This window comes from Hippocampus comes, unplaced genomic scaffold, assembly GCF_001891065.2.
Source record: "Hippocampus comes isolate QL1 unplaced genomic scaffold, H_comes_QL1_v1.1 scaffold2, whole genome shotgun sequence".
NCBI lineage: Eukaryota > Metazoa > Chordata > Actinopteri > Syngnathiformes > Syngnathidae > Hippocampus > Hippocampus comes.
The window spans coordinates 2774236-2789689 of NW_017805139.1; the positions used below are offsets into that span (position 1 = coordinate 2774236).

The 15454-nt window shown below is 39.3% G+C and overlaps 2 protein-coding genes across 2 annotated transcripts; one reads left to right on the forward strand and one right to left on the reverse strand.

The window, feature by feature from the left end:
- The first annotated feature begins 639 nt into the window (after positions 1-639).
- Positions 640-7429, forward strand: slc67a1 (solute carrier family 67 member 1). The gene is made up of 10 exons (XM_019867588.1): positions 640-1316; positions 3507-3604; positions 3697-3842; positions 3989-4121; positions 4382-4494; positions 5157-5267; positions 5355-5455; positions 6110-6211; positions 6333-6453; positions 6767-7429. Exons 1-10 carry the CDS (start codon positions 1161-1163, stop codon positions 6952-6954), a joined length of 1269 nt encoding a protein of 422 aa, XP_019723147.1. The 5' UTR covers positions 640-1160; the 3' UTR covers positions 6955-7429.
- A 2112-nt stretch (positions 7430-9541) lies between these two features.
- Positions 9542-14892, reverse strand: ndufs3 (NADH:ubiquinone oxidoreductase core subunit S3). Its single transcript, XM_019867401.1, has 7 exons — positions 14763-14892; positions 14301-14363; positions 13764-13861; positions 13313-13462; positions 11921-12046; positions 11704-11823; positions 9542-10904 (listed from the first exon to the last, which is right to left on the reverse strand). The coding sequence occupies exons 1-7, from the start codon at positions 14815-14817 to the stop codon at positions 10737-10739; spliced, it is 780 nt and encodes a 259-aa protein (XP_019722960.1). The 5' UTR covers positions 14818-14892; the 3' UTR covers positions 9542-10736.
- Positions 14893-15454: the final 562 nt, after the last annotated feature.

The following is a 15454-nucleotide window of genomic DNA, read 5'->3' on the forward strand; positions in this document are numbered from 1 at the left end:
CAGGTTAAAATAAAACGGCAATCGGTATGTACTTTTAAGATATTGTAACAAGTATTATCGTAGTAGTGGTTAACAGTGTTGTTCTGTTAGGTGTTACGCCTGTGGTAATAGCTGTAATGCTTTGACTCTGAAAGCTACCTAACAGGATGTACGCCTGACCGGATGTTTTATCTTATGAAGGCTGAAGAGAAGTGTGCGACTACTGCTAGAGATAGGACTACAATAAACTCGTGCTTGTTTGAAACCGAATGCGTCTTGTTTACACACACTACGACAACTCCTACTAATCGTTCGGCTCTTCGTGCTTTACAGAACGTTCCTGACCAGTGTAACCAAACATATTGATTATAAACATATAGTATGAACACATTGACACAATTCCTTTTTAAAATTCTATTCCAGAAACCTCATTTGAGTATTTCCAGACGCGGCATCTTAAATAAATCTAAATAAATCATTGGGAGGGAAACACAAATGTACGTTCTGCCGAGAAGTAATTAAATGTGCATACATGGCAATTTTCCGCGGATTCGCGGAAATCCGCCGTTTTATTTCTTAAATTGATCATTTTTGTGAATCGTCTAAATCCGTTGAGAAAAACGTTCCTGACCAGTGTAACCAAACATATTGATTATAAACATATAGTATGAACACATTGACACAATTACTTTTTAAAATTCTATTCCAGAAACCTCATTTGAGTATTTCCAGACGCGGCATCTTAAATAAATCTAAATAAATCATTGGGAGGGAAACACAAATGTACGTTCTGCCGAGAAGTAATTAAATGTGTCGTGACGAAAATATTTTGGGATGCTCAGTGTTCCTTGATTATTGCCTGTTTTTTAAGGGAAATATGTTGTCTCCCCCCCCTCCCCCCACCTTGTATTTGACCAATGAACACCACTTAACAATTTGTTGAGTGTTTTTCGTGACGAATTCTTCTTACCATTTGTTTTACCTTGTCACGTTCTTTTACTTTCGGTTTACGTTCCAAAGTTCAGCGATGAGACATACTGAAACGAGTTGACGGTGGCCGACGTTCCGCACAGCTGACCTAACGACCTCACCTCTTTTCCGAAATTGAGTTTGTTCCAGCGACCTATCCGGGGGATAAAAATTCAATACATTCATTTTTTGTTTTTCACGCTTTAGGCAACATGACCGCAAGAGTTGAAACCAGCGACGTAACTTCTCCGGTTAGCTATAAAGCTAACGCTGCTACTCATTTGAAGAAGAAAACAACTATTTACGTCGTTTATGTAATCGCTGCGTTGGACATAACATGGATGTTTTTACAGTTCTCCATAACGCCGGTAAGTGTCCATCTTTCTGTCGCGTTGGACGACCATTAGTTTTCCGTGAATACTATGAAGTGGACGCTGCTCCGGAAGTGACCATTTTAGTCTATACTTCATCGCTGCTGTGGATTTGAGCAAACCAAAATTCATGTTACACTGCAAAATTAACATTGGACACCGCAGTGTAATGTAATATTTTACATTTTGTGATACATCACTGTTGATTTCCAATTACTTTCCAGTACATTGTAAGATTAAATCACTATTATGCCCATTGGTTATGACATTAAGGCAATGTGGTGGCATTTGATACCTCGGCTTTCAGTGGGGATTCACCCGCGATAATCAACCTCTTAATTTTACAAATACATCATAGTCACTAGAGATTCAGTTTATTAATAATTTTTTTCTACATGTTTTGCTATATGCACCTTTTGCTTGGTCTGACCAACCATCAGAGGAAGACAAAAATGCTGACATGGTTGTGGGCCAGCTAGATGGCCACTGAGGTAAATTTGAAATCAGATTGGTGAAAGCTTCAATTGCAAGAACAAACTGTAAATGCGTAGAAAATTTCCTCTGAATGTTGACCAGACAGAAAGAATGGCTCACATGTATGGTTGTTGCTTTTCGGGATCACGGTGCATATTATCAACTAATCAGCTGTTCTCTTAGCAAAACCTGCAATTTCTGCAGCTGGACTGTGTGCCTTTTCAATCCTGCTGACTCATGCTCAAGAATACACACATACACACACACAAAATGCAACTAACGTAAAAAGATGTCCATCTATTTTATTGTATTGTCGCTTCCAATTAAACTGGGCACCACGCTCAAGGCATTAACGACTCAATTGTCACGGTAGAAACAAAAAAAGTGTATTGAACGCATTAACATCACGTTTTAAAATGAAACAAAAGAACATCCAGCTTTAGTTTCTAATGGCCAGTAGTTCCACGCAGGTACATTGTGGACTGTGAAACGAGCATTTTCTACATGTTTTGCTATATGCACCTTTTGCTTGGTCTGACCAACCATCAGAGGAAGACAAAAATGCTGACATGGTTGTGGGCCAGCTAGATGGCCACTGAGGTAAATTTGAAATCAGATTGGTGAAAGCTTCAATTGCAAGAACAAACTGTAAATGCGTAGAAAATTTCCTCTGAATGTTGACCAGACAGAAAGAATGGCTCACATGTATGGTTGTTGCTTTTCGGGATCACGGTGCATATTATCAACTAATCAGCTGTTCTCTTAGCAAAACCTGCAATTTCTGCAGCTGGACTGTGTGCCTTTTCAATCCTGCTGACTCATGCTCAAGAATACACACATACACACACACAAAATGCAACTAACGTAAAAAGATGTCCATCTATTTTATTGTATTGTCGTTTCCAATTAAACTGGGCACCACGCTCAAGGCATTAACGACTCAATTGTCACGGTAGAAACAAAAAAAGTGTATTGAACGCATTAACATCATGTTTTAAAATGAAACAAAAGAACATCCAGCTTTAGTTTCTAATGGCCAGTAGTTCCACGCAGGTACATTGTGGACTGTGAAACGAGCATTTTTTTGTGCCGCCGTATTGTCACATCATGGACAGCGGGGAAATCGCTGAACTGTTTATGAAACTGATCTATTTGAAGGGTATAAAAGATTCTTGCTGACATGGAGGCAGTACCGGTAGTCACTGTGGCTATTATTCAATGTTCAGAAAACACTGACAAAAAACATCAGCACAAATTTCCACAAGGTTGTTTATTTTATTTCTGCATTATGATTTGAAACGGTCAAATCTGGTGAGTGATTTGAAAGCGAAATCTCAAAATGGGTCACCATCTCCAGCCCAAGGCAGACCACCATTTCCGAGAGCGATCCATATACGTATATTTGTCATTTTTATCAACACCTTGATGCGATCTTACCAAAAGTGTGATGGAATTCATTTGGCCCCACGTTTTTGCACTCTGAAAGTTGTGGCTCTGAAATTAGTATTCTACAACAGGGCATATCATCAAATTGGACTTGTTCTCTTGAGAAGGCCAAATAACATACATATAGAGTGTTAGCTTAAAAAGAAAACTTCAATTTACAATTTTTATGCATATAAGAAAACAGCGTGGCTGTTAGCTGCAATAATAATGAACATCTCATGCCATGTTAAAGTTTGAAAAAGTCTCTCTGTTCTGTGCTTCTAACAGTTTTTGGCAAGGAAACTGGGCTTTGACACTTTGTGGTTTGGTTATTTACAAACCACGGTTGGTGTCATGCAGCTGTTTGGCGGGCCTTTGTTTGGAAGGTAAGTCCGGGCAAGTATCATTGAGATGTTTTCAGACTTTTGTCGTGAGCGAGCTCAACCTGTGTTGTTGCGCTTCCTTTATTGTTTGGTAGGTTTGCGGATGTTCTCGGGGCCCGAGCAGCAATGTCATTGGCATGCACCGCCAACATTGTTTTCTTCATTCTACTGGCTATTGCAGACTCTCCTGTCATGCTTTTTGTGCACAAACTCCCCACAATTGTCATGCATGTCCTCCCAGGTGAGCGTCTCTTTGTATTACTAATTTCATCCGCCATTGTGCTCATGCCACACATTGAACTTCTCTTACATAACTTCAAGTACCTTCCATCTTTTTACATAAACAGCTTGAATAAACTTCCAATGTTCAAATTGTATTACCTGCAGCTTCTCAGATGGTTGTATCAGACCTTTCAGATCCCGAAAAACGTGCCGATGGACTTTCCAAACTAGGACTCTGTTTTGGCATTGGAATGATAGCTGGCTCCACTATAGGTGGCCATCTTGTCAAAAGCTATGGGTGAGTGTCACTCTGTCATTTTTATGTTATGGACTTTTTTTTTTTTTTTAATCCACGCACCACCGCTAACTGGGACCTACAAACGTTCTGTTTATTTGGATGAATTTATTTGTGTCTCTGAATGGATTCAGAAAAACGTCATATCAAAAACATAGCTTGTAATTGCCCAAATAGGAAAACATTAGATTTTTAACCTTTTTAGTGCATGGGTGTTTTATGTTTTCCAGCTAACACAACAAAGTTGACCTTGTATTTCCCAGGGAGAGATTTGCTGCGTGCAGTGGTGCTGCTGGGAGCGCATTCAGTTTGCTGTTGGTATTAAGCTTTATTCCTCGAACCACTAAAGTTCAAAGTCCAGCCTCCAAAACAGATTGTAAGGCACACTTGAGTTTGCCAAACCTATATTTTTTTTGAAAGGAAACTGTACACTGATCAAATGTATATCGTACATTGAGGAGAAGACAGGTTTGTGTGTTTCACTGAGTTGCGTTTTTAATTTTGAAGTACTTTGGATCTTTATTGGCACTCTGTTAACTGCAGGCAAAATATCTATTACTTATGTCTCGGTTAAAATTCTCTATTTACACATTTAAAAACAGTACTTAATAATATACAGGTATGTTGCATAAGTTGTGTCGATCACTTATACTGTGCCCCAAAAGCATCGGAGCAGCGAGGCTTCTTTGTGATTTTTTTTTTTTTTTCCAGACTGACATAATTTGGATTTGACATCAAAATATGTATGTGAAATGCATGTTCTATTGGGTTTAAATCTGGAGAATGACTTGGCAAGATGAAGTCAAAAACATCCCACTTATGAAGTCTTATTGAACTCCTTTTTATTTTGGATCTGGAATAAGATTGGCCTTACATTTCCAATACTTTTGAAGGAAAAAGTAGGATTGGCCTACTATTGGGTCTATCGCAGTTTGTCAGATGAATGTATTAAATGCTTGTGTGTCATCATTCGTGGATATTGCTCTCATCACTTTGCCATATGCGTCTCATACTTATCATGTTTTGAATGCACTGCAGCGGACACCAAAAGCAAGTCCATATTTGATGTTGGCCAGATCACAAGACTCATGAAGTTTCCAGGCGTGACACCGACCTTTGTTGTGAAGATTGTTTCAGGCTTACCATCAGGTGAGAGCTTTTTTTTTTTTTTTTAATGTACCAAAATTGGTCAGTGGATTTATAAACACAAGATAATTTGCTCTTGTATTTGTGAAGGCATTTTCCAAGTGATGTTCTCTATAATCACATTGGACTTTTTCAAGTTGACACCTGAGCAGAATGGATACATAATGGCATATTTTGGAATAGCTCAGATGGTGAGTCATGAACAAATATCTCCTGTAGTGTTCAAGTTACCGTATTTTCTGCACTATAAGGCACACCAAAAAGCATTCGCCAACACACAATCAGACAACAACTTTGTGAGCTCTGCGCAGCCATTATGAAACGAAGATATTACCAAAAGCATAGTTAACTACTGACTAAACGAAGAAAGAAGGAGACAAGCAAGACTTCTAAGGATATTTCGCCCCTTGTGGATGTGAGTCCATAAGGTTTGTGTGCGTTTTTGTTGAATCAGTTGTCGTCATAACTTTTGTCTTTCATCTACTTTTTTGTAATGCCATTTGTATTTATATGCCTCATTTCTGTGTTTGTGACCACTTTTCATGGCTTTGTTACAGCTGCAGCAGTTGTGAAGGCTCTATAAAAATAAAGCTGTATTGTTTTGTATTCCCTTTAGCGTAGTACCATCTAGTGGATGCATAGCGCAACCGCAGCCACTATTGTAGCTTCTAGCCTATGCGCCTTATCATGCAGTGCGCCGGATAAATGAAAAAAGTTTTAAAATAGTCCATTCATTGAAGGTGTGTCTTATAATCTCAAGCGCCTCATAGTGCAGAAAATACAATCATATTATTTTGTTGCACGGACTATACAATGAAGTCATGAAACGGCAAGCATTTGTTCAGGTGGTTCAGGGCGGAGTGATTGGGCGACTTACATCAAGATACTCTGAGAGTTCACTGCTACTTCTGTCTATTGGAATTTCTGCTTTTGTGGGCCTGGCTCAGGTACACACCGTCCTCACACACCGAAAAAAAAACCCAAAACGCGCACATCATTTGACGTATCATGTTAAAGCCAGTCTACTAAAAAGTGCAAGGAGGTCTCTGAAATCTGTTCTTCCTGCAGGCTCACATGCAGAATGTGTTCCAGTTCTGCCTGACTGTGGTCCCCATGATCTTGTCCCTCAGCATTTTTAATGTCATCACAGACAGTTTGCTCACCAAAAGTGTACCTCCCTCTGATACAGGTAAGATCCTGCTGAGTTGATGTCAGCAAATTGTTTTTTGTTTTTTTTTGTTTTGTTTTTTTTGTGTGCAGCGTTTTTCCCAGGCGCAACAGACGAAGTTCAATACCTCATTTCTATCTCATAACAAACTAATTTACTGCACATTTTACAAAGACAAGCATGCAAAACTGCTGATAGGATAATTACAGTGCCATTTTAGTGTTTACTTCAAGCCAAAAGACCTATTTGGACACAACCCGATATGCGAGATGCACGAAAAATGTATTCTTTCTTTAAGGTTATTAATTGATACCTCTTCTGCTTCCTTGTCTAGGCACAATGTTGGGACTGTGTGCATCAGTTCAGTCTCTACTTCGGACAGTTGGACCGACCATTGGCGGCTTCCTCTATGTGAACTATGGCATTTTCTCCATCGGCTTTCTTCAGTTTATTGTAAATAGTTTTGTGCTTGCATACCTGCTGAAGCGTCGACTCAACAAGAAAGATGGATATAAAGAATGATACCCTTAAGCTTGTCAAATCTTCCTCATATCTCCCAACCAGTTCGACAAAAAAAATTAAGGTGGGTTTTTCCAACCATATTTAAATGATTCCAATGTATATGCAAGCTTATTTTCCTATTCAAATTACTTTTTTAGGAACACAGTGACCCCTAAATTTTAGGGCGCACATTGTAAATCTTCACATTTCCACTCATTTTTACTGTATTACTAATAAATAGGCTGCAATGTGGAGTACTAGTTCATCAGCAACAAAACCTATTCAAAAACAGTGTAAAAAAAAAAAAAACCAACAAAAAATAGCACATTTACCGGTCACACGTTCAATTAGATGAAACATTTATTTGAACTGCCTCAAATTTTTGCGGCACAATACTGCTATTTAGAAACAGACTGGAGCCCTGTGACCATTATCTAACTATAGCTATATGGTGATGCTCAGTGCCGTTAAATTGTGTGTGTGTGTGTGTGTGTGTGTGTGTGTGTGTGTGTGTGTGTGTGTGTGTGTGTGTGTGTGTGTGTGCGTGCCTGCGTGCGTGCGTGCGTATAACAATTGAAAACAGCATTTTAGGTTATTTTTGTCTGATATTTACAAACCCAATTCCAATTAAGTTGGATCATTGTGTGAAACAGAACTAAAAACAGAATACACTGATTTGCAAATCATGTTCAACCTTTATTCAAATGGTAACACTACAAACACGAGATACTTGAGTATTTGATGTTCATTCTGATAAACTATATTGTTTTAAGCAAATAATCATGACCTTAGAATTTTATGGCTGCAAAACGTTCCAAACAAAGCTGTGACAGGGTCATGTTTACCACTGTTACATCACCTTTTCTTTTAACAACCTTCAATTAAGGTTTGGGAACTGAGTACTCTGATTGTTGAAGCTTTGTAGGTGGAATTCTTTCCCATGCTTGCTTGATGTACAGCTTCAGCTGTTCAACAGGCAGCGGTCTCCGTTGTGTATTTTACGTTTCATAATGCATCACACATTATCAATGGGAGACAGGTCTGGACTGCAGGCAGGCCAGTCTTGTACTCGCACTCTTTTACTATGAAGCCACACTGTTTTAACACGTGCAGAATGTGGTTTGAAATTGTCTTGCTGAAATGAGCAGAGGCGTCCATGGAAAAGACGTTGGACACCTTGGACGGCCGCATATGTTTCTCCAAAAGCTGTATGTACCTTTCAGCATTAAGGGTGCCTTCACAGATGGCACTTATGGATGTAGCACCAAACTGTATTTACCGACATGGGTTTTCGGAATATCCTTCACACATTGATGCAGTGCCGCCTGTGGGATTAAAAGTCACCGACATTCAATGTTTTCGGTTTTCGGCCTTGCCACTTACATGCAGTCATTTGTTCAGATTCTCTGAAACTTTTGATGATATTATGTAGTTGATGACGAAATCCCTTAATTCTTTGCAAATGTCCGTTGTTCCGTGTTAGCCTGTTTATCTGTGGGACGTTCCAAACAGGTGTTTGATGAGTATTCCTCAACTTTTTTGCCACCTCTCTCGTTTTTCTGGAAACGTGTTACAGCCATAAAATTCTACGTTAATGATTATTTGCTAAAAACAATCAAGTTGATCAGTTTGAACATTGAATATCTTGTCTTTGTTGTGTATTCAATTAAATATAGGTTGAGCATCATTTGTAAATCATTGCATTCTGTTTTTATTTATGTTTCACACAATGTCCCAATTTCACTGAAATTGGCTTCAAACATTTGTTTGATGATCTCGAAGTGGGGAAACTATGCAAACAAACTTAAGAATTTCTGAAAAGTGAAAGATTTTTCCAAAGCATTGCAGCAAACCAAAAAATTATGGCGAATCATGTCATTTATTTCAGTAACCCATTAACTAGAATCATTACACTGAGTGGAATGTTTCATGATTTTTAAAATTTTTCAGAGCTCCAGATTAACTGTTTTCTTTTTTTTACTAGGAGTACAGTAGGCCCCTAACCTGAAATTTTAGGAGCGCAAGTAAAAAATTCAGGGACGCACACTGTAAGTTGACTTAGAAGGTAAAAGTTCACACCACGCATTTTCACTATGTTACTGATAAATGGCCTTTAGTGTGGAGCAGAAGTTTGTTTTTTACTGGTTGCAATGCACAAGTAAATTTTACGACCACCACACTACCATTTAGGGCCAGTCTGGAGCATTGCGTTTGAATTATGGTTGACCGCTCACAAGATCATCTCAAGTAATTCATTGTATATATTTTGCTTCTAAATGTGTAAATATGGAAAGAAATGGATTTTGAAACTTATTTTCCTGGCGTTTCCTTTGTGTTTTATAAAACTATCTTGTACTTTTAATTCAACTACTAAAATAAAATGTTCTACAATACTGTATTTTATTTCTTGCCAAAAATTTGTACCAAAAACGTGAAATTATTATCTGTAATAAATAACGTTGAGATTTTGCAATAGTTTTGTTACTCTGTTTACCGATACACTCACTTGAACAATAATACATCAAATTATTACCGTTGATTTGACGGATTTCAAAACTGGTAATCTATCAATTTGTTGTGAACAAGTAATCATGCGATGAGACGATTAAACATTCATTTGGTTTCATTGTCATAACGGCCCTTCTGAGGGAAGCTGTAACTCCAAAGCAAGTTTGACACTCCTGCTCGAAAGGCTGAGGAAATTTGGCTACTCAACAGATGAAATAGGAAACAACAAAAATGGGGCTTTAGCCTCAACTGACTTTGAAGATCTCATCCAGTTTTGATGGTTAACAAAAATAAAAACATCTTTGATGGTTCAACAGTTTTGTTTACATTCATTATACTGCATAAGCAACAAATCAACAATTTATAAATACAGAACAAGTTACACCAAGTCCCCCACGCCCCAATGCATGCCGAGGGAGGGACACAGGCTTTGGAAGGATCGATGACCCTTTAAATATTAGATTTTTTCTTCTTCCATTTGAAAAGGAACACAAACTATCATGAACAAAGTGTTCCAGTGTGTGGTGATACCCAAATTCAGCATTTTAGCAATCCACAAATCACACAGAGATGTGTTAACCCTTTCATGCACCCTGCAACCTGATAACATCAGCTGTCCATTGCTTGTGTGACATTGCTTTAGTTTCCAGGACACTGCAGTACATGACTACATTAATTTAAAAAGAAAAATAGACCCATTAAAGTGATCTAGGAACTAAAGATAAACTCCATATTTGGATTAAAAATACATTTGCCAATGTCCGTATACTGAATCTTAACACTGAGTTTTAGTCGATGCATTATAGGTCCAAGCTGAAAACAGCAGTGCAACATCTGCTTGATTAGTGTTTTTACTTTATTGGTTGTTATGTGCATTTAGGGAAATAACTGCCAAAAAGACAGATGAATTCCAGGTTATTTTGAGACCAAGTATGAGGATTTCTGAAAACATGCTCACTACAAATCGGCTAAAAACACATTAGCTCATGACGCATGATGGCTACTAATCACTTATTTTCATATACTTTGACAATTTTTGGGATGTTGTGAAATCTCAAAATCTAACATTTTAACCATCTGCTCTGTTTGTGGATTACTTAAAATGACACTGTGGCATGCAGTCTCTAGCTACAGCGGGTAACATTGTTGTGACATGGAAATAACACAGCATTATTTTTTCTGTATTAAGCACTTTTATTTACATAAATATTTCTGTGGGTTTCACAAGGGTCGAAAACCCAACTTGATGATGGTATTTGTATACACTAAAGAGGTGTGGGGAGGGAGGGTTGGGATCACTTCTCAGAAGCCTCGGCTCCAGCTTCCAGTATGGGCGGAGCCTCCTTGGCCTCTCGGTGAGCGGGGAACACCTCCCACGGTGTGTTCAAGTCAAACTTGCGAAACTCCTGGGTCAGCTCCACCGGCTCCGCTACCACACGCTTCAGTTCGTCGTCGTAGCGTACCTGGCAGAAGCACGGGTTCAATTCTTGGACTATTGTGAAATTAAAATGAGATCTTACAAAATGGGCCTTTGCCCTCTCTCTGACAGGCCTTTGAGGCTAAACTTGCTGTATTTGAGTTTCTATTTTACAGCTGTGCGGGCTTGGCTCCTGCATGTGGCCATAAAATGTATGATTTCTGACTTTAAGCAATCCCGCACCTTGCTTATAGAAAAAGCAAATGACATTTTTCAAACCACGTTTCCTTTCGTCTAAACACCAAAGAAAAACTAAAAGTTTTGTTTTCTAGCATTTAATTGCATCAACTTCCACATAAATAATGGGGGGATGGGGCACATTACAGATTATGTGAAAATAGAAATTCGAAAACTATCCCTTTGGTGAACAACATACACAAATATGATCTGTGATCACCTTCCACCGAGCTCCTTTCTTGTCCTACGGCAAAGAACGTGAAAATGGTTGCCCACAAGGGAAATACGGTACTTATTTTTTTTGCAAAGGCTTGACCTTTGGGGGTTTCAGCAAGAGAGGAATGTGAGGAAAATATTAATAGTGAGGTACACACCCTTATAACATAAGTTTCCTACTTCTCGGATTTCATCTATCGCCGGTAATTTTTGGAACCTAACTTGCATGATAAACGAGGGACCACTCTACTTGTAATGGCAGTTAGAAATGTGACTAAGCTATTGCCTGTGAAGGGTTTATGATGGCAACAGTTTGAACCTGGCACAAATTTACTTGACATTTGCTCTGAGAACTTCGGAGATTCCATTGTGTTGAGAAGAGTGGTTGTCACCTCAACATATCCTGACAGAGGGAAGTCTTTCCTGAAAGGATGACCCTCAAAGCCGTAGTCGGTCAGAATGCGTCGCAAGTCAGGGTGGTTGGCAAAAAACACACCATACATGTCCCAAACCTTAATGAGAAAAACAAACAACGTGCGCTGTTGGGTAAAGCGATGTCAAGAACATTTGTCAAGGCAAGTGCGTTGACGCGTGTCGTTTGTGACTCACCTCTCTCTCGTACCAGTTGGCAACCATGTGGACGGGAACAGCAGAGTCCAAAGGCGTGAGTTCATCCGTGTACGTTTTAACTCGAATACGGGAGTTGTAGCGCAGTGACAGCAAGTTGTACACAATCTGTGAACCAACACACAACACAAAAACTTCTGGTTTGGTCCATGCCAACAGCTGTCAAATTAGGAATATGTGATTGGCTCTTAATATCTTAAGAACAGTTCAGTTGTATTTAACTTTGTACAGCCTCCTTCCCTCCCAGAGAGGTGACATTCCATGCTGGTGTGGAACCAGTACAATGGAAACGCGGCTTAAAGCTAAGTTACAGTATGGTAATGCATACAAACTGTGATGTTTGTTGACATAATTCTCCAATGGAACTAATAATTGAGGACTACTGTATATTCGCGGCGGAGTGGTTTGTGTGTGGCAGACTTCCAGTTGACTTCCTGTTTTTGGCAAGAGAAAAGTATTTTGCGACATAGCTCCTTTTCTTCAGCACTAGACTATAGTAGTGTTTTTTTCCCCCAATGACCTCATTACTAAAAAAAAAAAGTTAAAATATGCTGTGTGGGCTATATTTGTTGATCACTGCAGTATATGCAGTGATAATTTTACAGTTTAACCCCAGCGAGTCCCGAATTCTGAAATGGTCTACTTATTCAATTGCATATGATAGTAACACTAACAACAACAATATACATTGATAATAGGTTTATTTCTTATAAAAAAAATGCTGCAAAAATTTAATTAATTCAGGCATACAAGATTTGCTGAGAAATAGGTTATTTCATCCGAGGGTTCAGTCTTTGAGTTCATATTCTCCTCTTTACTCTGCTTCCAATGATGCAAGACTTTCTCAAAGTCAACTTATTATCGCAAAAAACTATCCAACTTTAGCTGCTTCCTCTGTGATATCTCCGCGATAAACTTTCGCAACACTTGTTCGCAACACTTGTTCGCAACACTTGTTTTAACGTTACACAACTTGGCAATCGTCTGCCTTCCGCAAGGTTGAAGGCCGATCTCGCCAATCTCGCCTCGTGAGAAAGGAAATCTCGTCACGTGAGACTACGTAATGCGAGATCAAAACAACAATGGCGGCGATTGTCGAACTGCGACACTGTGTTGCTGGAAAAAAAGATGTACCATAGTTTTTTTTTTTGTTGTTTTGACTGAGAAATTTCCTTGCGTCCCAAAAACGCACATTATTTGGAACTGTGCGTCCCGCGGGAAAATTATGCGTCTAGGACGCGGGACGCAGAGGTAATGAGATGACTGTACAGTATATGGGTGAAAGCAAATCAGACACAGTGTTAAGAAACTTGCGTTTAAATAGTGAAAAAATGTTTTTTCTTGACACAAAAAGCAAAAAGAGAACTGCTGTACCTCAAAGCGGTTCTGCCGTGAAGGAATGTCGACAGCTGTTAGGTCGACCATGTTTCTGAACTGAGCGTTGGTGTGGTCCCTCAGGAAAGTCAGCATGGGGATCACGCCGTCTGGGTGGATCATCACCTCCAGCTCATTATAACATGTCACCTAAACACACACACACTTTCAAAATCAGAATATCTAAACATTTCTGAAAGGCCCTTTTGATCTCAAGCGGATTTTCGAACTGGGTTGTTCAGAAACCCAAATGGACAGACATCTTTATCCATGCCCATTCATGGGAGGATCTGTATTGTTTCTTTCTTAACAAAAGGCAGGATTAAGACGCAAGCATGTGCGAAGACGATATGTGTGAAATAGTAAGACTTCAGCGATCTCTCTATTGTCCCACATAATCATACGCGTCTTCACTTGGATCACGCTGCACTTAATGTTGCATTGAACTGACCTGAACCTGCTGGATGTATTTGGGCATCATCTCAGCCACATATTCCCCAAACGCTGTCAGCTGATTGTGGGCGACTGCATCCTTAGGCCGCACAGTGGCTGCGGAGATGACATGAAGAGGTGAGAAGATGTTCATTGTGGTTAGGCACACTTTGTCCTCCAATGTCACAGGCAGAAATGGATCTTTTTAAACAAACCTTAACTGAACACTTGAAATGTGTTCTACTTCAAAATACATAATTTTTTTTTTTTTTTTGTAGAATTGTGCTCGACTATTTGCCTGACCCCAAAAAATAAGCTTGATTTCATAATTTGAGGTTCTGGGCAGCCTTTATTTCAGTTTCTACTGTAGTGATGTAAACCTGCGTTAAAAAAAAAAAAAAGAAACAAACGAGGAAGGCATGAACTGTTATTTATGCCAATACATAATACAATACATGCATAGTATGTAGTAGGGGTAAGTATTTTAATTCTGAATATCCACTGTTAAATTCTTCATAATGCATTGTTAAAAACAGTGTGTTCAAATTGTACATACGTTTTGTTTCAGTGGTGGAACTCTGCAATCTGCTCTGCTGCAGGAGACATGAAGATCTTGCAACTGGACACATTAGAAGCCAAAGTGAAGTACAACCGTTTGCATGCAACGCTGTCAGCGAGATACAATGAACGTAATACAGGGCCAATCAAAATCAGTATTCTGCGTTCAATGGAACTGAACTGTGCTTCTCTATAACATTTCTGGAAGGTTCGACCAGATAAACACTATTGGCACAACATAATCAGGAGTGATTCCAAAGTTGCCTCTAATATCGATGACTTAACGCGTCATGACAACAGGCAGAACCATTCCACGAAGCTGGGTTACTAGCATTAGCTAGCTCGAAGGTCAACGCTAGTGACATGAGGCAGTGATAATTGACCGTATCGTTTCTAAGTGGCGCACAAAGACAAAAATAGTTCGCCTTCAGAAGCTCATCGTTGTTTACTGTTAACTTACTGGAGAAATTCCGTCCGAGACTTCCGCGGACAAACCGAACAAGAGCCGCAGCCATGTTGACTCGATAGTCGCTCTTCTCCTGTCACGGGAGTGGAGAGGACACTGGCCCGCCTCTGTCGCCGCCGAGTGGGCTGGATGATGTATAATCGAGTAAAAGTATCCGATCGCACTGGATGTCGACAAATTCCTGTTTCAAGCGTTCAACTTTCAACCAAGTCCCAAGTGACTGTTGTGTCAAAAACAACAAGCAAGTCAAGTCAACTAAACATTGAATTTAAAGGCAAATCAAGTTTAGTCATTCCATAAGCAAATCCAATCATATTACAATCTTGCTGAGTCACAATTTTGAGTACCATTCTAGTAACACTTTAGCCACTTCTGCCCTCCTAGATATCAACTACAATTTCATAGCTGAAATAACACATTCACAATCACCTTTTTATGGTCCCAAACCTCCATATTGTCTTGTCCTTAACAAGGGTCACCAACCTTTTTGCGACATATTCTTGGTTACTGATTAATGTGAAGTGCTGCCAGTTTGATCCACACTACTGAAATATCAAATTTAATTAAATCACCTTTCATGTTTGTTTTATACTATATATCAGGGGTCCCCAACCTTTTTTGCCCCACGGACCGGTTTATGTCAGACAATATTTTCAGGGACCGGCATTTAAGGTGTGGCGGAAATA